Source organism: Diprion similis, chromosome 2 (genome assembly GCF_021155765.1).
Source record: "Diprion similis isolate iyDipSimi1 chromosome 2, iyDipSimi1.1, whole genome shotgun sequence".
NCBI lineage: Eukaryota > Metazoa > Arthropoda > Insecta > Hymenoptera > Diprionidae > Diprion > Diprion similis.
Window position 1 is genome coordinate 6,137,604 of NC_060106.1, and position 24,183 is coordinate 6,161,786.

Here is a 24,183-nt window from a genome sequence, read left to right on the forward strand (position 1 = left end):
AAACAAAACGATCTCGATTCAAACAACATCCGGTTCACATAAAGGAGAAAAGAATAAGCACAACCCTAAATTGAAATGAAAAAAAAACTCAATACAAATTGCATCATTGCACATTTAAAACAAATTCCAAATGCATGTATTATTATTCCGATTTTCATTAATTATAATTCATTATTTTCGGTAATAATTTCTCTGAAATAAAAAACCCAAAATGGGTTCACGTTGGCAAAAAAAAAAAACTTATTATGTATCATAATAAATAGTCTGGTTTCTTTGAATATTGTTATAATTATCCGGATTCGGTGGTTTAATGTTATTTTATTCATGTTTCCTTTATTGCCGTGTTTGAATCACGCGCGTTAGATGAACTTCAGTGACACCTTAATTTAAACAGTCATTCAATAATTTTTTGTTCAAACGCTTACCTGAATAAGCTGTTATACAGATAAAACAGACGATCTAAGATACGTTTCGATTCTCCAACGACTTTCTAGAATTATTTTCTCTTTTTTCCTGCTTATTTTCGCAAAATCCTTTACTCCGTTTCAATAATAGCAACAAAATTCTTTGCGTCTCTTCGTAGTTTCGAGTTATCCTTATTGAAATGTTTCATGCTTTTATGATAAGAGTTGAAAACAATCACATTACAAATACGGTAAACATGATACGATATATGTATAGCACAGGTATGTGTGTTTCTATCGGGTTGTTGGACTCCCTCGAACCGCATTAGGTATCTACTTATTTCTGACCACCATTCGATCGAATTAAATAATAAATATATGGCTGTTTTCTCCCTAGAACGGTTCATCGTTTCATCTCCGAATGCTCTTATCTTGCTTCAGGGAGATATTTAAACGACCGTGAATATCTACGCGAAATTGGCTCCAAAATTAACAAGAAAATCTTCATTCATTCATTTTTCTATTTTCTAGCCTCCGGGTTTTGCACGTTACACGGATGTATCTATTATATGTATATATAATACACTATATGTGTGTGTGTGTATGTACATATGTAGATACCCAGCGGGGAACACGGGAGTTCGTTACGTCACAACATTTGCTTGTGTTGTCTGAGCAACTCGAGTGCCACAGCTCAGATAGGAAATCAAACCTCCGCGCGTTTCATTTTATAAAATAGACAAAAATTTTGACCCCAACCCTCGTAAAGTCGTCTTACCTCAAAGTTCAATAATTTCTTTGCCGATGGGAGTCTATTGGAAATACTAAATTAGACAAGGAAACGTTTGTGGAAATATTAGATCATTCTTCCAAGACATTTTGAACAACATTAGAAATTTTTAAGGAAAAGATTTTCATGGAAACTCGTTTAACTTTCTTCCGAAACAATCTTGCGCGCGTATTATTATAGCAATTTTGTATAATTATAGTTTTCGGTATTTAGAAATGGGCCGTTCACATCACGTGAATAGAAAATTTCACACTATTGATATCAGAGTGTAAAACGAGGATATAAAATCGTCGAAAAAGTAGGTTGCATATTTGAAAGTGATAATTTTCAACCACAATATGTGTAAATTGAAAAACATCGTTGATTCTTTTTTTCTGTTTTCCAAATAGTACTGAGAAAGAAATTTTTATGAAAATATCATTCAGATTTTGCGATGAAGTTTTTTTTTCTTTGAATCAAGGGTAATAAATTAACAAGCATAAATCCATATAAGTAAATTGTATATGCGTGCAAAGAGTGTTAACGTGATAATTTTATTTGCACACAGAAAATATTACAAGCCGGTGTCTTTCTCATATGTCCATAAATATCACCTGCGTCGTATTACCTAGAGATTATGTATAAAACATCGTTAATCTGAAATGATAAATAAATTAAATAGTCTCGACAGTCTGCACTTATGGCACAAATCCCGTAATTGGAGGCGCTGCAGCAATTAAAAGCGTCTTTTTAAATCTTCAGACTTATTTTTCTCCCTTTTTTTCACAAGACCCGATCATATATTTTCGTCTTGCCGCTTGTTGAGTCTCGAAGTTCTCGCTCGTTTAAAATTCGTATATTAACGTGAAAAGCGCGTAATTCTTCAAATACTCGTTATAATTGGGATCCGTGTATAATGCATGCGTATTATACATATATATATATACATGGATATTGTTCAGCTTTACATATTAAAAATTTTATAAGCAGTTCGAATGACGTTCCTCCTTCTTCTCCTCTTTTGCAATCCTTTCTTGTCAAGTATTATGCAGATTTTTTTTTTAGTTAATCAAAAACCGAGTATCGAAGATTTTAGCTGCTTGTAAAAGATGACAAATTTTAGCTCTTGTTATGAAGAAATGATGAAGAGTATTTGACAGGACTCTTGAAAATATATATATATATATATATTAGGGTGGCGCATAAAACCGACTATTTTTTTTTTTTGAGTCTCGTGTGACAAAATGTTAGTTTTTGATGTTTTAAGAACCCACTCCAAAGGACAGCAGGTTTTTTTGCGCCACTCTAATATATATATATATTATTTTTTTTCAAATTGTTTGATTACTTCTGTTTCTCAACATGGTTTAAAATGCAGAATATATTTTATATATTATATATATACCGAGATGCGATCCTCAGCACTGACTTTCATTGTTGAATATTTAGCGGATTAACACCCACGAAATTCTGTCAGGCGTTTATATTGTTCTCCATTATAATGTTTGGAACAGCAGCATCACTGGCACGAAATGATCGCAGTAAATAAATTCAGGGAGTATATAGACCTCCATTAAATAACTCGTTTAATTTTTTGCAAAATACATAGGTCGAGCTCGAAAAGAAGAGGATGAAACACCCGCGAGTTGTGTAGATATGACCGAACACCTTGTGCGCGCCTATATCCTATTATATAATAAAATCCAGACGAGAATAGGATGACTGTATGAAATTGCGTTTTATCCGTGCGGCTATTTTAAACTATGACCATTACATGCCTCTTGGTACGCGAAGCATTTATCTAATTAATAGCCATTAGTCGATGCTCCTCTGATCTATACCACTATACCCACAAATATAAACCTCAAACAGTTGTAGAAGCCTTCAGCCTTTGGTACATCATCGTATGGTGGCCACGATCGATTTAAACTTATTGACCAACTTTGATTGGTTCTTTGAGCACCGCAAGACACAGGCGAACTTCATGCCATGGGGATATACTTACACCTGATCCCATACATAAGTACGCATTTCTAATTCACTAACGCGTAATAATTCAAAGTCAACAAGGGAGAGGAGGCTTGCTTTCTTCTTTTCGGGGGCTGAAACACGTCAGCTGCAGGATCATCCCTATTTACATTTCCAACCCACGAAAGCTTCTTCAATGGAAAAGCACAGGCAGGGTCACACCTGGATGGTCAAACGTCAGAATGTGCAAATATTGCGGCCATGATGGACTGAACTGAACTTTTCGATACCATTATCGTCAAAGTTATCATGGAAGACTGTCGCCTTAGCTTCGTCTACTTTTTTTTCTTTATGGTTTTTGAAAACCGTGGCGTCTCATGAATTACGTTAAACATCAAACGAGATCGCAGTCGAGTTTCCTCATTTTGTCCCGTATAGGGTCAACCTCCGCAAGAGAGATTGGACTGGCTAGTGACGTCTAAATGAACTCTAATAACAGTAATAAACTGTGAAATGGTCAATTTGCTGTAGACACCGAGGTCTTCGCAAGACTGATGTCAGAAAATACTTGTACAGCCGAATTGCCAAACTCGCGCGAGTTGCGTTTTATCCTCGTACTCGCTCGGGGTTGACGTTATTGTAAGGTCAACAATAATCTCGAGATGATTGTATAACAAAACCGCTGTTTGTGGCAGTCTTGTTTTATTTATCTGTTCTGTTTCCTTGTTCATCGTCAGTTCATTCAGAAATTTTATCGGAATCTATTGGAACCTGGTAATGCTTTCAGATTGCAGAGATAAAATTGATACCTCAAAAGTAGTCAGGAAATGCAGGCTGAGATTGGTAAACTTGTTTTTTCTTCGTGATGACGTGGAGGTCAACCTTTGTCTCATCAAATGGTTAGACGCACGTCCACAATTCGACAAACTCATCCTCTGTGACTAATAAATCTGAAAATAAAACGGCAGCCTCAAGTGCCAATTTGAATATTTTCTACCCTGTGTGTATAAAGTGAAGTACGTAGGAGGATTCGTCATTTGAAAATACTCGATTTGTTGCCAGAATTGCGAAGAATGGTTATAGAATTAAACTCCCGTCGAGAGCTGAATCACGTGTGTGTGTGTGTGCATCAACGCAGGTGTTGCTTTCGGTTTGTAAAACGTTGCTTCGAACAACACCTTCGATCGGATGAGAGGAAGTTTGATAAAACGCATCTAATACTCGTGGTCTCGACACATTCTTCAACTCGTCCCAATTGTAAGCTGCATTCCATCGCGACGAAGAAGAAACGAATGAACGTTCTCGAAAGAAGCGTTTCAACTTGGCCTCGATAGAAGTGACTCAGAAAAAACGATGGGTACCTCCTACAACACACAAGTTTACAGACAGCCAGACGCTGATATGACCCCATTGATGAAGGGGGTCACGTATAGGTAGCGGGCTTCTTTTGGCCTTATCTCTATTGTCAGATATATCAGACTTATCTCAAAGCTACAACGTCGAGCACTCCAATTTTATTCGCTTAACCCTGACATAACGATCACGATGCCGCGGAATGCGCCACGCCGCCGTTCCTCTTCACCACCAGCCCCACTCGTTCAGGGTACCCATGTTACCAGAATATACCCACCAACCTCTCATACTCGTTTCCACATTGGTGCGTTCGCTCTTCATCCTCGCATTCACTTCTCTCCTCGTACTTACCTCGTTCCTTTACCGCCTTCGGTTTCACCTCGATTTCGTATCACCAGGGTGCGACGAGGTTTTATTATATCTCCATCGACTTTGTCGGATGAAATAATAACTGGCTAGAGATATGACTTGACATAATAACGAGACTGAAACTAGCAGCCGATCGTTTTAATTTTCGTTCGAATAAAGTATAGTGAAGTTGGAAAAATCGAAATTTTGTGAAACAGCTTGAATCCCTGATACTTTTATAGAATTATGAGGATAAAACTGAACTAAGTTTTTATAGTTTTAAAAATTTTATCACGTTTGGCTGCTAACTTCAGCTTCATAGCAAAATATTATCCTTGCGACAGTAATAAACCGAGAATACACGGATAAATCATCAGGGTTCGACTGCGGCATGTGAATACCTCATTCAGTGAAATCAAATTGTATACGCATAATTTATGAACGGTAGTTTCATGTCATTTCTCGGTAAACAAGATCCAATTCAGAGTTTCTTGCTTACGCTGTTATCTCAATTAATGTTCAAATAGATAAATAAACTTGCTGGTTCAAGTTTGAATTATACAATTTTGTATATACATATATACACTCGGTTAACGTACTTTCACCACCTGAAAATAAAAACCTGTGATGATATTTCAGAGCTAAATTAAATCAAACGAAAATTATCGAGGACTCTGCCTTTAACATACGATCGATAACGAACAATATTAAAAATGATCAATTAACGTGTAATCTTCGAAGTGAAAACACATGAATCGGAAGAAAATGAAAATAAAATGTAAAACCCGAGACTAAAAATTTAATGCAATTCTTCTCCAAAAAGTTATCATCTATACGACTGACTATCAAGTGGTGTAAAAATGACGAGTGACAGGGTTCAAATTTCACCCTGAACGGTCGACTACGCCGGCGTCATACGACGCCAATCCTCGCGGCGGATCCGGCAGGGGCGAAGATGAGTCCCAAGGGGCCAACGCCGGATGGGGCTAAAACGGAGGTCCGGGTATACTGCGTGCCATCCCCTGGTGCTGAACCCCAGGGTATCCGGGTCAAGATCCCGGAGCCGAAGAGGCCGACGAGTCCACCGCAGCTTCAGCAGCATCACCAAAAGCTCCAGGATATGCGAGCGAGGTGTCCTTCTGTGCCGGAAAAGGACCTTTACCGGAAGGCCAATTCGCTCGACCGGAAGGAACGGTATCCGACGTTATCTGGCGCCGAGATTAAACGCGGCTTGATGGGAATACAGAGCGAAGCGACTCGGGGAAGACGAAATCCAATGCTGGACAGGAAGCACCGATATCCAACCTTGTCTGGAGCTGAACTCAGACGTGGTCTCACCATTGGAAAATGCCCCCTAGAAGACGGTCTTGATCTCAGTCTGGCCCCCTGGCCCGGGATGCGATGGGCCTGCGTAAGGGTGCTTCATCTTTACTGCAAAGTCTTCGACCAGTTCGAGCTATTCGAACTTATAGTTAGGTAAATTCATCAACGCACGAAGGGTTGCTAAGGAGAATGAGAGAATTTGTGTTGTGTTTGCGCTTTGTTTGTTTGTTTGTTTGTTGTTTTTTTTTTTCTTATTTTCTTCTTTCATTTTTTGTTATTTTTACGTATGTGCACGGGATGTTCCGATTAACTTGTAGTGTGTACTCTTATTTCAATTAGGACGTATTGGAAACTTTCTTGGAAAAACAATGTTCCAATTTTTGAAAAATTGGCAAATTGCAGGGGCGGGGGGGTTGAAATTTCGAATTTGGAAAGTTGCAAAGGCGACAAATTCCGAGTTATTTACTGGCGAAACTAAAAGTAAAGAAATCAAACTTTGAGGAAACGTTTCACGTCAAAGTTTTGAATAGTCCGTAATCCGACACTCGAAATTCCGAAAGTGCAAAAATGGTAAAATTTAAAAATCTGGAACATCGAATTTTTTGTGAACGTTGAGTGAGTATATTTTAATTTTCGGAATTTTACTCTATAGAAGCTTTACTTTTCGGAACTTTTCTCTATCGAAACTTGAATTTTGGAACGTTGAGTCGTTGGGTTTCCGACCATTCGAAATTTTTTTTGTTTCGTGAAGGTTTGATTTGTTTACTTCAAGTCTTTCTGCTAATTTCAATTTGTCGTAAAATTTTCAAATCAACTGATATACCGTTTAACGGTACAAAAATCACGCTATTATGGTTATTGAACATTGAAAATAGGTATAAGCAAAAGCATCGTGCAAGGTAACTGAAATAATTTATTACAGAAAACTGTTTATTCATTTCGTTTGTGCAATTGTATGCAACTTCTTTGTTCAGAGAATTTTCCCGTACTATACTAATACGAGGACAAGATTTCGTGAAACCCAGTAAATATTTTGAATCAGTAAGCCAAATTCTAATAACTTATTGTTATCGGTGATATCCGATAATTTTCATACATTGTCTTCAAGATCTTTCGCAATGTAATGAGTTGGTGAAGAAGTCAGACGCAATTCGAATCGACTATACAATAATCTATGTACATAAATTAACTTCTGAGTTGGTTTTCAATGTGAATAACAAGTTTGTTTGACGGTTTTGTTAGTATTATATCGTGTAATCAATCCAGCGCAGACACTTTTTATCGTTATCATTTACATGAAATCGTCACCGCGAGAAATTTCGCACGGATAATACCTTCCGTGTGAAACAAGAAATTATACGAGTTTCAAGACCGATAATTTTATGCTGTCGCTTCCGACTAACCGTATCAAACGATGCTTCGGCCGAAGTCTTAGTTTCGAGTTTCTCCCACATGCAACGATGCAATTGATGCCGACCCACATGGTCCACATGCACTTGCATTAGAGAAGCAGTTGTCTTTTACGCGTACATGATGATAGGTTTAGTTAGTCAGAACTCGGTGAGCGTGTTGATCAAAGCAAAGCGTTACCGCCAAGGGAAGCTGGACTGATTAAAATGGTTCTTTAGTCAATCCAAACTCATTAGCTCGATGTGAGAGTTAGACTGTTTGTTAATAGGAACGAAACGAATCCCTTTGTTGAATATCAGAACAGATTACCGGCCAAAACGGGAAAATTGGATGTTTAACACAGCGCTTATGACCGTTCCAAGTTTTTTCGACGGAAATGTTGTTACAATTATTTCATTAAACTCATAGACCTTGATAATAAGTGAGATAATGCTTGTTGGAATAATGAACTTTCCAGCGATGTATTGAAAGGGAGACGTCACTGACCGTTTCGAAAAGATTTTTAATGATAAACACGATGGTGTATCGGTTACAAATTTCACATTCGAAATCTGATAATATGGCGCGGAATTTGAATATCGTGAATCGTATTTTCACATAACCTGGATTGATTTGTTACTAATAATAACAAAATGAAGAATAAAACGTTCGTTTTTGATTAAAATAATGGAACTATACACTCGCTAATAATTATATCTGATGACAATGATAGTCAAATAAAAAACTATGAATAGAACTTTACCAATAAAATTATAAAAAACAATCATCCAAAATTTCCTTGAAACTGATGAATTTTATTTTCGTGCATTATTCCAACAAATTTAATGTAAATTATACACTTTTTCAACTGAAGCTCGATTCTCGTCTTCTTCCGCCAATCTGATCTAATAAACTGACTAATATTCGGTCAGCTGTTACCGCGAGTCGAGCAGAAATATTTTTATCCAAACGTTCCTTTGTTTCGAGTCTTCGCCTTTCCTTCGCCATCGACGCAAACTGAACTGAAAATGATGAAAAAAAAGTATCTGCGCAGTTATCACAATATCACATGAAATTACTTCCAATGAATTAGTTACTGTTTCACTCTCACTGACTCAGCATATAAGCACGGACACACTGTCTCGGTATGCAAATTTAATTGCCACCATTTAACAGTGAGCGAGTCTATCGTTTCCTCTTGCATTAAAAACACGTAAACATACCTGGTGGCAGTTAGATATGTATAAGTGAATCTATTTTGGTTCAAGTATGCGTGCAGATTGTTGCAACATAGCGTTGAAATTGATAAAAAAAAAAAATTTTAAACATAAGGGCTACAAGTAAAAGCTGAAAAACAAAACGTCAAACTAATGGAGTAATTATGTAAAACTCGTGCGTACACAAATCGAGAAGATTTTTCTTACTGATCATTTTTCACAGAGAGTAGAGTAGTGTATTAATATCTGTCTGGTCTTAAGTCCCGTCCATCGGCCAGTACTTTTATTGCTTTGAACCTTTTTTTTTCCCCCCTTTGGATTCCTTCAACCGTGCGCAAATAATTACGCTCGTCGTCGTTCTATATCTAGGTACCGTCTAATTCAAAGTTCACCGTGACGCCAAACTCTTAATTAATTTTCATATTGCTATAAGACCGTCTATTCTAGTCACAGCTGCTCGTAGACGATAGCACGCGTAATGACGTGTCAGGATAAAATAAACTATCTCAGAACTTCGTCACTGCAATTATACCGTACGATTAAAATGAAATAAGAAAATTCGTTCAAAGGTACAAAAGGGATTTGTCACCGTGACAAATGTTACGTCTGTCCTTTTTTTTTGTTTTTTTTTTTTGTTTTTTTACGGGACGCGGAAGATGGGTCATTATTTTTTCTCCCACTTCGTCACTTCATAGGAAAAACGAGATCTCTCAAACATGAAACGACTGTCCATCTTTGCTAACAAGGTGTCCGTTCGTATAAAGCGTCCTCGTGTGTATCCGAAGACACCTCATTAATAGATATTCTGTGTACCCTCTTCAGCGTTCCCTTTGAGTCGGCAATAAAGAGTTGACAGTTGGAAACGGTCGTAAAATGTCAGTAATAGGTGAAGCCTGTTTTGCATGAGAAGTAAAAGAATCGTGTTGGCATTATAAAATCTACTGCGTTTGACATTTCGCCTGAGAACATGCTCTGAATTTTTTTTTTTCATTCATTTACTCTTTTATTCTTTTACTTTCTATCTTTCCATATTATCTCTTGCTCTAAAAACAACCTTTGACATTTCGTTTTGCTCTTCAATTGTTCGCTCTGCTTGCGGTGAATTTTCTTCTTTTGGTTTTTTAATCCGGGAAGATACAATTGAATCGTCACATTGAAGTTGATAAAAACATACTCATATTTTGAAATCTTTATCTCTTCAAAGTCATCAGGAAAAGAGGAAAATAGTCATTTGTTCTCAATGTTTCGTTACGATAACGTCAGTAACTTCAACCTCGTGTTGAATCCAAATTCAATAAATGCAAATGCAATATTCAAAGCTCGCGAAACTTATTCTATTCACAACCCCAAACTCAGCCAGTTTATTTCTTCTGCTTAACAAGGTGGCAACTGACGACGATATAGGACAGTGATTGTGATAGATGAAAATGTCCGCCACTTCGTTGATGCTGTTCGGCAGCGTTATATTACAACATATCTAACAGTTGGCCCGTTTATTATATTAGTCAGACAGTAGCATATAATAATGTATGATACACAACGTTCTCTCTGACATTAAATCTGGCAGGTCAGTCCAACGAAGCGGATGATTTTCCATCCGTCTTTCCTAGCGACATGAAAATTTAGAACACGCAATTAGCTGTTATATACCTTAAGGAAAATAAAGAAACTGACGAGAAGGTGCGGACGATATTGCAGGCCGTGGAAAATCGCAAGGTGGTTTTTGCATTAGCAACTGACAACCTCGATCCTCGGTTCATTTCCGATTGGGTGTGGCGCAAACAATGTATATGTATAGGTGAAATGCATCTAGCATATTGGCGCTTGATAACCACAACTTTACGGTCTGATTATTCACTTGTTGTTATCGTTGAAATCATCGCGGTTCATCCATTCCGATCGACCTGATATTTTACGGGGAAATGTTACCTTGTGGAAAAAGAAAAATTTTACAACGATTGCGTTGCCTGGTAACGTTTTCTCTCGAAAGAGAATACATGGATCTTCATTATTGAGGATTTGGAGGTAGTCAGCGGTATAACGAATTTTTTCTTTTAATTGGATACGTATTCTTTGAGTGTGCTTATTTTATTTTACTCCTTTCGTTGCCAATGTAACATGTTTTTATCGCATGTAATTATAGTATATGTATACAGAACTGATGCAGCAACCTTTTTTTGGACATAATTTCAGTTCCTGTAGTTATCAAACTTAATGCTTGAATAATTTTACAACGAAATGTGTTTTCGGCTGTTTTGAAAGCTTACTTTTTTTGTGTTCTCTTTGAGTGTTAGAGTCGGTTTAGATTCTTCGTTAACAATTAGTCTGGTTCAATAATTTTCTGGTTTGTAAAATCTATGACGATTATCCAATTTTCCGCAGAAGTTACGTCGAGGTGCTGAATTATAAAGCTTAGCGGTGTAATTGCAACTTGTTATCAAGCGAGGAACGTCAACATCGTTTTAGTGTCATGAATGGCGGTATAAAATTTTATTAGAATTCTCGGACGTTCAGGTTGGACTTAATGAAAGAGGTGATGAGGAGAGACAAATATTTATCACCTCGCCAAATGATCCTCGTCTTTGCGACTGTAATTCTCATTCGCGTTCGCGTCAAGTTAAACACCATTCAATAGTGCTCTGCTTTCTAATTTGCTCCAACTCCAAGGCTTTAGTCACCATCTGAAACGTTAACTTGACGTTAACGCAGGACGACGACACTCATGGTTACCATGAGGCAAGCCAAAATCACGTCACTGGTTATAAAGATACGATTCGATACGTGCAGAAGCCTGTTTTATTGGCATCGACATATCAGATCCCTGCGAGAACCATCAATCCTCAAATATCCATCGAAGTGTAAAGACTGATTCTCTTTCCTGCTCCGTTATCACGCATCGTGAATTGAAGATAACCGTTCGCTTCTTATTTTCTTATTTCAGAAAAAACTGCAGCAGTTGTAAATGTCCGAGAGAAGCTCACGACGTCTGTCACGAGGAATGGGTTTCCGTCAGATCTCGACTGGGACTCAAGAGCGATGGAGCCGGTGGATCTGTCGCCTTCGACCCTAGAGATATGGGCCTTGCCTGGGCCCCGCCAGGATTACCGGCTCACAAGGTATTGGTTTTCTTGAATTGGCTTTTCATCGTTTCAATCAACGATTCAAAAATTGTTGAAGGCATTTGGTAGTCTCAGTTGCATTATAATTTTCAAACCGATTCAACTTCTTGAAGCTTCTTTCATCTTGGTCTTATCGGGACATTTTCGTGATGCATTTTTATAAAGTCGGATCAATCCTTCAGTACCAAAAAACAATATCAAACACAGTGTCTACGTTAAAAGTTGGAAAGAAACAGGGGATAAAAATAAAACATTCAGATCAGTGTAGTTTTTATATCAACATGCAAGGGTTAATAATTTGCACTGTGTAGGATCGCTGTTTAGAGAGGTGCTTCTCGTCCTTGACCTCGATGATGGTAATGGGATCGATAAAAATCGAAGAATCGACGAACGACCATGTTGGTTAACGATTAAATTAATGCGTGGTGCAGGACTGCATCGTTGGCTCGATGCCAAAGTTCAATATATTCGAAAGGCTTGAAGGCGTTTCATAACTCACAGCCTGCGGTATTATAGAAGGAGAGAGAGAGAGAGAGAAAGACAGCATTTGTGCACCGGCACTCTTCTAACGCCCGTTTCGCGTTCGGGGTGCTTTATTATATAAGCCGCTTCAACTTTACGATCCTTTTTACAACATGCATGTGGTTGCTGCCCCCGTGCGAATATTACCCTATATCTATCATACGTACATTTACGTTCATGATTTTCAATTAAGGTTGACAGCTCGCTTGACATATGTATGTAGATAAATCTGTGATTCAAAATATCACCGCGAATAAACTTGTGCAATAATATTTTTAGTTTTATATTTTGAAGATATCTGCCATTCGCGAGAGTAAAGATCGTTACTGTAATGTAACAATGAATTTTTGCGAGGAAAAATCGTTATTCAACAACTACGTAAGGATTTTCTTAAAGTCAAAATATTTTGCAAACTCAACTTCTTCAAAACCACTCTGAAGTTTAAAAACACTCATGTTTTTTAATGTTACGTTAATGTTCACGCTGACTTCTATCTCGTTTTATTTTCATGTACGAAGAAGCTTTGATCAATACTTTGTTGAATAAATAGAGCTGATTATTACGTTTTTGCTATTCTCTTTTTTCCGGTTGAAAAATCGGAATTACATACAAATAATAATCGTTATACGTAGTCACCTATAGACGGGTAAACACAAGTTTATCACTGCCTTCATTTCAAAGTACTGATTTCTATTTTATTCTCCATAGACGAAGCACTTTCAAACTTTTTTTAATTTGTGTGGATTTAACCTATAGTATAAAGCGATGTTTTCTAATGATGTTCCGCTTGATGGTTAGTTTATGTTTGAAGCGATTTATATAAACAAGTGTCCATAATTGACAACTTCTTTAGAAAATGAATCCTAAGTTTAAATCGTCCGCAGCTGCCGTTTTGATCTTGACAGTTGGAACGGTTTTAGACTAGAGAGAAACGATCGAGCGCGTGTGTCAGGTAGCCCGTATTTCATGTTGGACTAAGGTTATATATACAAATCGCGATATTGGTGACCGGAAATGAGACATTAGGCTCCTTATATACACGCTTCTCACGTCGTTGATTTTTAATCACAATTCTCAAGCTGTTGAACGCCTGAAAGAAAGACCGGAAGTTGCCAATACACATGTATTGGCTATACATATACTATATAGGCACGAAATCTCGTCATTGACGCATATAAATTTACATATTTTTAGCCATCAATATTATAAATCCAAACATCTTACATCGGCATGCTTTCATAAAACATCCTTATACATACGATTGTGATTTTCAGGTCGAGGAATACTTCTCCATGCTTCCCGAGCAGTCTGTGCCGAGATTAGGGACTCCTGGCGAACGTTACAGAGATCGTCAGCTGGCTATGCAGCTGCCTAAACAGGACCTGGCCAAAGCCTACTGCCGACATTTAGCCACGGATCATCACATGAGTGCGGATGACTTTATGGCAGCCAGAAATGAGATCGCTCTCGACATCGGGACCGTTCAAGATGTCCTCGAAAAAGGCGCTGTAAGTAGTCGCTGCGTCAATGGAGAAAACGAAACGAAAGCGTTTCAAAAGTTGAACGTGAATTTCACGTACGAAATTAGCTAATTATTGGTCACGTGACCAGAGTTTGATTCACGGACGAATGATATATATATATATATGAACAATTAATAAAATCAGTTATTTACGTACTTGAAAACCGAGAGGATTCGATTCTTTGATCGTTATATGCGTGAGAAAAAAAGAAAAAATTTAGTACGCCATCATTCAACGCCTATAATACCGATGATATTTCATACTTTACACACATTTTTAGAAATCAATACAAAATTACTTAGTACTAACTGCTGAAATGAATGCGAAAAGCGATTTTTTCCGAAAAACAAATAGTATGTACACTCAACGAATTATTTTTAGCCTTGTCTCCGAGAATTGAATTGTTTTATATACTCCGTTCTCGTGATTTCCGTGCCAGTTTTCTAGAAATCGAGACACTAATAGCTGGTGAAATGGTCTCTCCACGTGTATAAGACGGAATCAACTTTTGTTATTATCTGTCGTTCATTCAGTCCGATTGATATACATGTATATTATATGTAAAATATATGTATATATTACTTAGATGCCTAAGCTGATTGTTTAACTAATGGATTTAAACATGAAAAGAACCTCTTTGCCTGGGTATAAAGATTTAGTATTATATAGTATTTCTTTTTTCGCATTTTATCGTTGCTTCGCAGACAATGAGCTTTTACCGCTTGAAGGCAGAAGTTGCGCATGATTAAAAGAAAACAAATAAGTCCGCAAGATGCACGGATGATCTTGAAAGCTTCACGGTTGTTAGAGAATTTTACGAGCTGTTACGGTTACGTTAAATAACATTTCCGTCGTACTTGTGCAAGAATCTAAACCTGATCGTCGAAGACGCTTGATGTGGGACGATAACAAACCGTCAATAAGCTGTATTAACGGTGTGCTGCAATCTCGCAACAATCCACTGTCTCTGTCTAGTCTTAGAGAAACGGAAATTTACCTAATCGTTGATAGTTTCATAGATAACTTGTTTTTTTTTTTTTTTTTATCGTGGTAAACATTCAGCGTTTATATGTAAGAACTTCTTCACTTTTATTAATACGTGGTAACCACAGCAGTGCAAATTTGTATGACCAAACATGATAGAAGTGTGGTAACTACGGGTTAATCAAATCTTATTTCTAATCGGGTGATAATATTCTTCTTTCGCGCAATTGAAAAAGATTGGAGACATTACACGGAATAATTTTTCTAAAGTTTTAATATAAACTAATCAAATAATGTTTACAAATCCAGACTTGACAATTATCAGGAAAATTTTACCTCGATGAGCTTGATGTAGATGCCAAGCATATTGTATAATACATAAAGCTATCCGTCTTTGTGCGGTAAATGTGATATACTGTTAAACTTAGAAGCCTAGAACCAAGATATTGGAGAGGTCAAATGTTTGCGCTTTTTAGAAGCTTTTAGCACTGACATAAAGATTATTATACCTGCGTCATGGCGGTTTACAAATGAACGAAGATTGGCAAGATTGCTTGTATATCGTTTATCGTCACTCGTTTATCAAGCTTCCTCGCAAAGACTATTATTTATCGATACTCTACACTCGTAAGTATACAAAAATACAGGCGTCGAACAACTTCGCCTTCCTTTAAAGAGTATAAAATCATGGATAGGAAATACTTATCGTCTATTATAAAAATATGTAAAAAAACAAGAAAATAAATTTTGTCAAGTTTTGTCAAGGAAAAAAAGTTTTCTAAAAGACAACTAATGGTCATGAAAAAATCTTATTCACGTAATTGATTTTGATGATTTTTCTTGTAAGATAATTTACACAGCTTGGATCTATATGTTACATGTATTGTTTTCGTCCATGAGAGTCAATCGCTGTCGCCTTTAACCTGTACTAACGTTCATACATATTTCAGAAATGTGCTGGCTGTAACGAGAGTTTGAGTTACGGAAGCCTCGCAGTCTCGGCTGGAAAACTAGGAGAGCTCTATCATCCGGCTTGCTTCCAATGTCTCCAGTGCAGGGAGCTGCTCGTCGACCTTGCCTATTGTGTTTACAACGATGCAATTTATTGCGAAAGACATTACGCTGAAAAATTAAAAGGAAGATGCGCAGCCTGTGATGAGGTAAGTCAATTTTCGTCTGTATAATCAGTCAATGAAATTACTGATTGTGAGAGTGCCTTTCGTTCTTTGGACTCGCAAAACTCGAAGCTGCGCTTTACGTAGAAGCAAAGAATTTCTGATATTCGTCAGAGACGGCTAAAATCAGCTTCATTTTTCATTTATTGCCAAATAACAAAGAGACAGCATCACAATCAACAAGTGGTCTCTGATACGCAGAAATGAAACGTCCGACAATACCGACTGGTGTACATTCATGTACGGACTTCCTGTTTTACCGACGGCAAGCTTGAAAGGGGTAATCCTTACCACTGAAAGCTCGAAAGCTTACCGCTCAAGCTACTCGACAAATCTTTACCTCACCACGCGTGAAAAAGCATTCTGCCAATATCATTCGGCAGTTTTTTACCAATATGTTTCGTTCAAATAAATTTTTTCCTTATTATTTCACAATCATCGTTGTTTCAAAAGCGAATGAATTATCTTGAAGATTATTTTTTTACCTTCTTCCTAACCTCTTTGTGCAAAGTAATCGGTTTCTTCCAAATTGCCATACGAGTAAGATAACATAGTTCGAGAGCTTTCCGTTTCGCGAAACAAGCGCTACTGTAAAATGCTCCTGAGGTGCACGGATGTATTATATGAATGAATATGTCACGAGTCAAGAGTGTATGAACATACATACCGTATAGCTGGTTTTTACATTGTCCCTAGAAGGAGTTGAGACCGCGATATAAGGCCTGATTTCTTTCGAAGGCTCACCACCTTGTTTCGTAAGCGATTTTTATGGAATGGCATTGCTTCTGTATACCTATAATGCTGTATATATACGGTGTACAAAACGGCACAGAGACGAAACGACGACCACGTTACGGAATCTGAACCATGCATTGACCCAAATATACAGTTTCAAGGCGGGCGTCATGTTTGCTGCGAACTTGAAATGTTTTTTTATTTTTTATTTTTTTCCTTCTTCACAACTTGTCGTTGTCACCCGGCAGAATACTCGCAGTGGAACGATATTCTAAATCATTGTCGGGATCGAACTTTGAAGAATAAAACTTGTCTTCACAGCATAAGAAATATGTTGATTCATCAATCGAGTTTGAGTACATAGATACTACATTATATTAAACATTAATTTCTAGGTATATTTAGTAACTTGATTACGTATGTGCAGTAAAATGCATAAATGCCTTAACCTTCTGGCTAACTTATTGCCTTCGGTCCAAAACTAAATGCGAGTTCAATTCTATACTAATTATGTGACAATGACTGGCGATGTAGTTGATATGAGAACATGGATGCATTGACACATAATTCGTATAGAATCGAAGTTGCATTTTGTTTCAAATCGAAGACAAGTTAACCGGAAAGTCAAGGCATTTATACATTTTACTGTATGTACAGTGATGTAGAGAGGAAGGAATTAATGAATATTACTGTAACAGTAGGATTCATGAATGCCTTCTTCTTCCGGATACCTTGTTTTCGGTCCGAAACAAAATGCGAGTTCGTTTCTATATGAATTGTGTGACAATGGCTAGCGATGAAGCTGACGTGAGTCATTGTCACATAATTCGTATAGAATCGAACTCGCATTCTGTTTTGGACCGAAAACAACGTATCCGAAGAATAAGGCATTGATGAACGTTACTTTACATCAAAAGTATAGTTTGAACCGATTTTTATTTAACTACATTCAGTATATAATGGAACAGCGATTCAGGTCATTACGTTACCTATCGACATGTTTTTAAATAACTAGTTAATAAATTACAGACTATTCGTCATCACATTGAAATAAAAATTAAAAAGCGTTGAGCCCCTTGTGTGAAGATGATGCCAAATCTGTAAAGAAATTGATTTTTAATTCCTAATATTAAGTCAGAGATAGCTCGAAATGAAGATAATTCTCAACAGTTTTTATTGCAAAGTTCACCTCCTTAATCAGCACTTACAAAAATTCATAATCTTGAAACAACATAAGCTTCGTACATTTTTTGAAATGTTTGTTGTAACTGCGGGGGGTTCGTAGCCTCGAGTGTTTGATACTTGTCTGCCAAAAAAAATAGCATATATTATGTGTAAAAAATAAGATAAATTTCTTAGCGGACAATAAAACGTGACTGTTACTGAACCGATACATTTTAATAATCCACGTGTTCCGAGTTCTAATCATAGATTTTCCCGAGGCAAAAATATACATACGCGTTACATCCGGATCTAAAATCTCTACCATCTGACTGACTTATGGGAATTTACATGCTCACACGATTCTGTTCGGCTAGTTAGTTAGTAGGGGATTTTTCGTATATCTCGAACGTTTTCGAATAGAAGTAGCTAGTTGAGCTTCCAACATCGTACCGAAAACTACAGACGTATTTTACATCGAATTTCATTCCAATTGAGGACTCCGGAAGTCGTTGAGGAAGTCGAAGTACTTTCCGTCATATATATTCAGGTACTTTCTTTTTTTACTGTCCTATAATAGACTTAGAATAAGCATTTAGAAAGTATTTAAATAATTTCGACCACACGTATTTTATTGATATACCTAAATCGAACATTGCGATTGATCAAGATGCAGATATTTTGAAATTTTGATCCATCCTGCTGTGTGTCAAAGAGAAATTGAACTATTGTCAATGGCCGATTGAAAGGCAAAATTTGATTTTTATATTTATTCAGAATTTAGCTCGAATACCAGATCTTCAGGAAGAAAAGATGAATCATCTAGATCTTTATAAGTCGTAACTTTATAAGTTCTTGGAAATACCTGACAATAGGGCTTAGAGTCGAATGGATCAAAAGGAACGACGTGTAAAACTATTGTTAACGTCTTTAGTTTTCCGGTTTATTATTTTATTTGTGAAATTTAAATATTATCCTTCTTCCCGACGCGTCATTATGGATTCTAAATAATTCATCATCGTGAGTTGACTCGCATGAAATATTTCTGAAAAATCAAACAATCTTAAATATTTCCGACCAATTAAGGTTAACCAATTTATAAAATCTACTGATACTAATACTAATCAGTAATGCAAACACTGTTCCTCTGACTTTAATTTACAGTTCAGTCAACTGTACTGATTGTGAAAGAAAAGTTTGCTAAAAACTGTCTCAAGGGAGAAAGATTAGAACAAAAGTTTAATGATTAAAAAAAGAAGAACTCGTGATTCGTTAAAGAATGTGTAAAAATCGAATTGTAATAACTGTTAAAAGAAACGTTTTTTTATCCTTGAAAGGACCTAAACCCAATTCAATTCACGACTTTTCACATGTGTCAAGGTTCCGTTCCGCGCGTTCACTGCTATATTGTAAACGAAACGTTATCACGCAGCTCTAGAAAACTTGAACAATGACTCTTGTTTGAACGGTGGAGTTTGGAATCGATTGACAACGCATTGTCTGTGAAACTCAGAATCCAATTTCAACCTGCAATGGATTATTGTCACAATGTTGACCCAAAAATTCTCCGTATTCATCAATTCATGTGGGCAAGTCCAATAATTATCGACCCACGTTTCGGGGCTCAAATATTTCAATTTCTCTCCAATTTTCATATTTCGTTGTTTAATTCGTTGATTTGCCCATTTGCAATTCTGGATTCGGTCACGCAGATTCATTTTCTTTGAAATATAACTTGGCAGTATACACATGCTTTCATACGGTATAAATAAACTCTACAAACCTGAACAAACAGATTCATCTATAAAACACACAATTAAAATGGCTAAGCTGTACTTCTAGATTGAGATTTTTTGCTGTTTCTTTCCATTCTTTTATTTTTGTGTAAAACAATCGTTAATTCACTAAACCAAACGATCCGTGAACTGCACATTAAATGACGCCCAATTTAACTTTTAGTGAATTCTAAACGCCCCGAACAAACTCGAGACGTTTCAGAGCCACCCTCTCGTTTGTAAAACTGAAATACAAACTACGTACTGCAGTATTTAAATTTAGATTAGAAAGGTCGGTATATCGTACGAGAGTATATTTTTTCATGACGTAGTCTCGTCACTGACGTGTCTTTTTTCCGTGACGGTTCGAGGCTCGACGTGACGTCAAATAAAAACGAAATGCCAGTTGGAAGCGGCGCGTGCAAAATGTCAGATGAAAAAGCCATTTTCCGTAAATTACGTTGGGTATGGGCAAAACGACTTTGGGCTTAACTTGATCCTTGTGTCTAAAAGATTAAAGACCGGAAGATCGTGCGCCACCCTTGATATACGTCTAGATTCAAATTGCCGATGGAAGAACGAAACAAAATGTCACGAGGATTATTAATCGCGATGTTGGATTCGAGGCTGCTTATGCGAGAGTTGAATAAAACAGGGTGGAAGAGGCAAAAGGAAGTGGGTCGCATCAGGCTTTATTTAGAAATACCAAAATAGCGCTGTGCTGAAGACAGAGGATAATTTTGCCTTGCAGATTATTGCACACCAGAGAAACCTGAGAGAATTTTAATCAAAACTCCAACAGCATTAACGCATTTTATCACATTTATACCTAATAAGGATGAAGCTGTGTTCAAATCTCGTTACACTCTAGTCCAGATTTTTATACTCTAAGATACTTTTCAATGTTTCCTACGTTCTCATTCGTTTATTCAATTTACGAGAATTTGGTACATCGGTGAGGAATTTCCCTGGCTCACGATCTTGGCAACTCTCGTCGTGGATTCGGAAGCAAAACAACGAACGAATCTCATTTTACAAAGTCTCGTGTGCACGTGCATAATTTTCATATCTTATCATCGATTCGGATCTGATTTCGTAATAAAAAAAACAATTAGCTGTAATAAAATATTTGCAACGTGTTTCGACTTATACCTACTCCCCCTTTTTGGTTCTTCTTCTCATTCTTTCTATTCGAGTTATACAACCACGCGTCTCTGACTCGGAGAATCTAAAGTCTTAGCTCCTCGTTTTTGGTGCCAAAAATAGAACAGAGTAAATAAATATTGAATTTTTCACCCGAAAAGGCTCACTAAGATTCTTTAAGTGCGTTGTGAAAGAAACATTTATTTTCAGACTTACGCATACGATATGGGAGAGAGAGATAGAGATTGAGAGATAGATAAATGAGTATTTTCAACCCTAGTGCCAACTACCTGATGCAATACGCGGTAAAGTTACGGATATTACTCTCAGTGTCTGCGCTCCCGGAGGCGGCACAGCATTCTATGACACGGCTTCGAGCTTCTCGGGTTTTATACCGCCGAGTGAGATCCGAAACACTTACGTAATTTCTAATCCGTTACAACATTGGATAGAGGCGTAAAATATTCTTCTTGAATTTCACCAAGAAATCATCGCCGTACGAGTTCTATTTTTAACGGTTCAGACTCGCGATGGCACAATGTGTTTTATTTAAATTTTACTCGCCGTTCGGTCGACGTGTGAAACGATCCGCAAATCACATGAAATACCTCGCTGATTTTCTCTACTATTCACGTGGAGAACTTCTTTGATATTTGAGACTCGAATTACTTCCAATTACCAATACAGAAAATCTTAAAACGTTACAAAATTGGTGGAAGTTTTTTTTTTTTTTTTACGGAAATGTAATTTTTTCATTTAGCCATGAATTGTAGCTCAATGTTCTTTTATTTACCAGCATACAATCGTTGGTTAATTTTATACTTAACATTCTGATTTGCCAGGTAGATAGTTGTACACTTCAGTAAAGATCGGAAGTTCGATGTTCATTTGGAGAGGTTTCACTGACTGGATTTTGATTTTGCCTGAAAAAGCATACGTTTATAAATAGTCCGCTAATCATAATTTGAAAGCTATTTTTTGGTCCTGACAAAATTGAAAATATTTCATTTTTCAAATTGTTCATTTAGTTACGTAAATGCGAATTGGAGCAGCAGTTTACCTGTCTGAGACTAAAACACTGAAGATGTTTACATGGAATTATGCAAGCTATACCTTGCCAGGCAAGTAGCGAAAATTCTGTTTTGCTTCTCGGACGTGTTGTAATGAAAAATCTGCTCTTTACCGCGAAGATGCTACTTACGCGAAGCGTGGAATTTCACGGAAATTAGAAATAGCTCAGCTGAGAAGCCGGACCTTCTGGCAAACAATAATGATCTATACTGAACATTAACCGATCATTCAGTCGTTTATTTCGCATTATTCAACAAGAAGACCCAGACTCTTAGCAAATAAGAGACTTTAAAAGTTCGAAAACTTTTTCCAAGCCCGACGTTACCCCCCCCCCCCCTTGCGATTCCGTATCGTACGTGAAAGAGAGGACGAGGGAAAAAATTGGTACCGGAAGTCGGGATTTTCGGATGGAAAAAATTAGCAAAGCGTAACGTGTCGGAGTCCAGCATCAGCCATCGTCGCCTTGGACCACTAACGAGAATTCGTCACGGTGATCGCCGTCGAGTCGGACCTCTAAGAGGAGGGCGTCGCGACGCCTCCTTGCAATCTTACCTACATACACTGGGCGAACGTGTCTCTCTATATCTTCGTACGTTTATACAAATGCTGAGAATCGCACTAATACATATGCAACACTTGCCGTGGATTGGTATAAACGCCATGTTGTTGTAGGAATGCCGAGACTCGGTTTGCCGTTCTCGAGATTTTGCACGCGGCACGACGGATGGGCTACGTAACCAACGCTGTACCAACGAAGAGGAGACTGACTATAGGAAGGTTGGAAGAAATACTGAGAAGAAATCTTGGAAATAGCCTAGCGAGAGATTTTGCAACGGCAAGATGAATGGACGAAACTAGGTCGGAAATGTCTTACTAGACCAAGCGATTCTCTCTCTCTGTCTACCTACAACTTTTCTCTTGTATACCAACCTACCTACCTTCGATACCTTCGTTGTTAAAGTCTTCTTGGTCATTTGCCCAAAGTAATTAATTTCGCACCGAACAACTCTCGTACGTGTAACAATTTCTTTTCTTCCCGGTTTCAAAAATTCAAACGTCAACGTTGTTCTCAAATTTGCAAATACTTTTGCGCGGGTTACGACATCCTTGTTTATTATTGTACCGGTCCGTGATGCCAAGGACAATTGAAAAGATTTCAAATTATAGGTATTCCTGATAAAGTGAAGAAACAGTCAAGATTCGTTTGTTCATTTTTTAAGAATAATTTCTTTAGAGAACAGATAACAAAGGGAGTTTCTTATCACTTGCAATAACGACCGGATATAATGATTCGATGAATTGTTGATTGGTTACGAAATCCAGGATCAGCATTTGTTATTTGAGTAAAACTGTCCTTTAAATTCGAAGATTCAAAAAATTAAAAAAAAAACAAACTTCCATCGAATACTTATAAATCATTGCCAACTCGTATATCTCATGTTTAATTGAAACGAATATTGCTGATGAACGTAATTGTATAGAAGAGCGATTAAAACCAACGACCTGGCAATAATTTCGAGAATGTGGACGAACAGACAAAAGGTCGAGTGTCTCGAATGCCGTGCATTTTCACTGGGTCTTTGCACTTGACCATTTCCTGTTGCCAGAAACCCTATAGGTACCTACATATGTTAGATATAACAGTCGATTGGTGGGCGGTTTGGCTGCGATGATTAGTAAAGGAATCTGGGTGGAAACGTGACGATGATAAATAGAGAGAAAAACTCTCGAGGATTAGATCCGTAGATGAAACTCCTAAAGAATTCTGGACGGCTGGTGGATACCAGCGACTCCTGGTGGTCGCCTGCTCCGGGTATAATTGACCTGCGCGTGCGTAGACACCCGATATACCGAACCACGATTGAGATTGTGTTGGTAGCAACGTCATCGAGTGGTCGACCCATTTTTGGACTCGCGAGACATTGCCAATGCGCAGCTAACGGAAAGCAAAACCTGCACCAGACGAGGAAAAAGGAAAACAATTTTCACGCCTCCCTCCCTTCTCGATTATTTCATGTGACTCGAATTAATTCGCCAGAAAACTTCGTTCGCAGACTTTAGAAGAGGGTGATTCATTGTTCATTGCAGGCACGGTTTGTGATACGTGTTTTAAATAAATTCTCAAACAATACTGCTTCTCACAGATTTTCCTATGTTTAAAAGTCCTGCGGTAAAGTATACAGAGAACGAAACGTTGATCATGA

General features: G+C 37.5%; 1 protein-coding gene across 7 annotated transcripts in view; it reads left to right on the top strand.

Annotated features, from left to right (window-relative positions):
* Positions 1 to 24,183, top strand: part of LOC124414088 (four and a half LIM domains protein 2) — a 131,564-nt gene that overhangs the window by 74,638 nt on the left and 32,743 nt on the right. For 6 of the 7 annotated variants that reach the window (XM_046895032.1, XM_046895007.1, XM_046895056.1 and 3 more), the window contains 3 exons: positions 11,713 to 11,887; positions 13,687 to 13,920; positions 15,870 to 16,079. In XM_046895032.1, the coding sequence (XP_046750988.1) occupies positions 11,713 to 11,887; positions 13,687 to 13,920; positions 15,870 to 16,079 (619 nt within the window). Of the gene's footprint in view, positions 1 to 5,674; positions 6,319 to 11,712; positions 11,888 to 13,686; positions 13,921 to 15,869; positions 16,080 to 24,183 lie in introns of those variants that run through there. The other variant, XM_046895016.1, reaches the window with a different exon arrangement.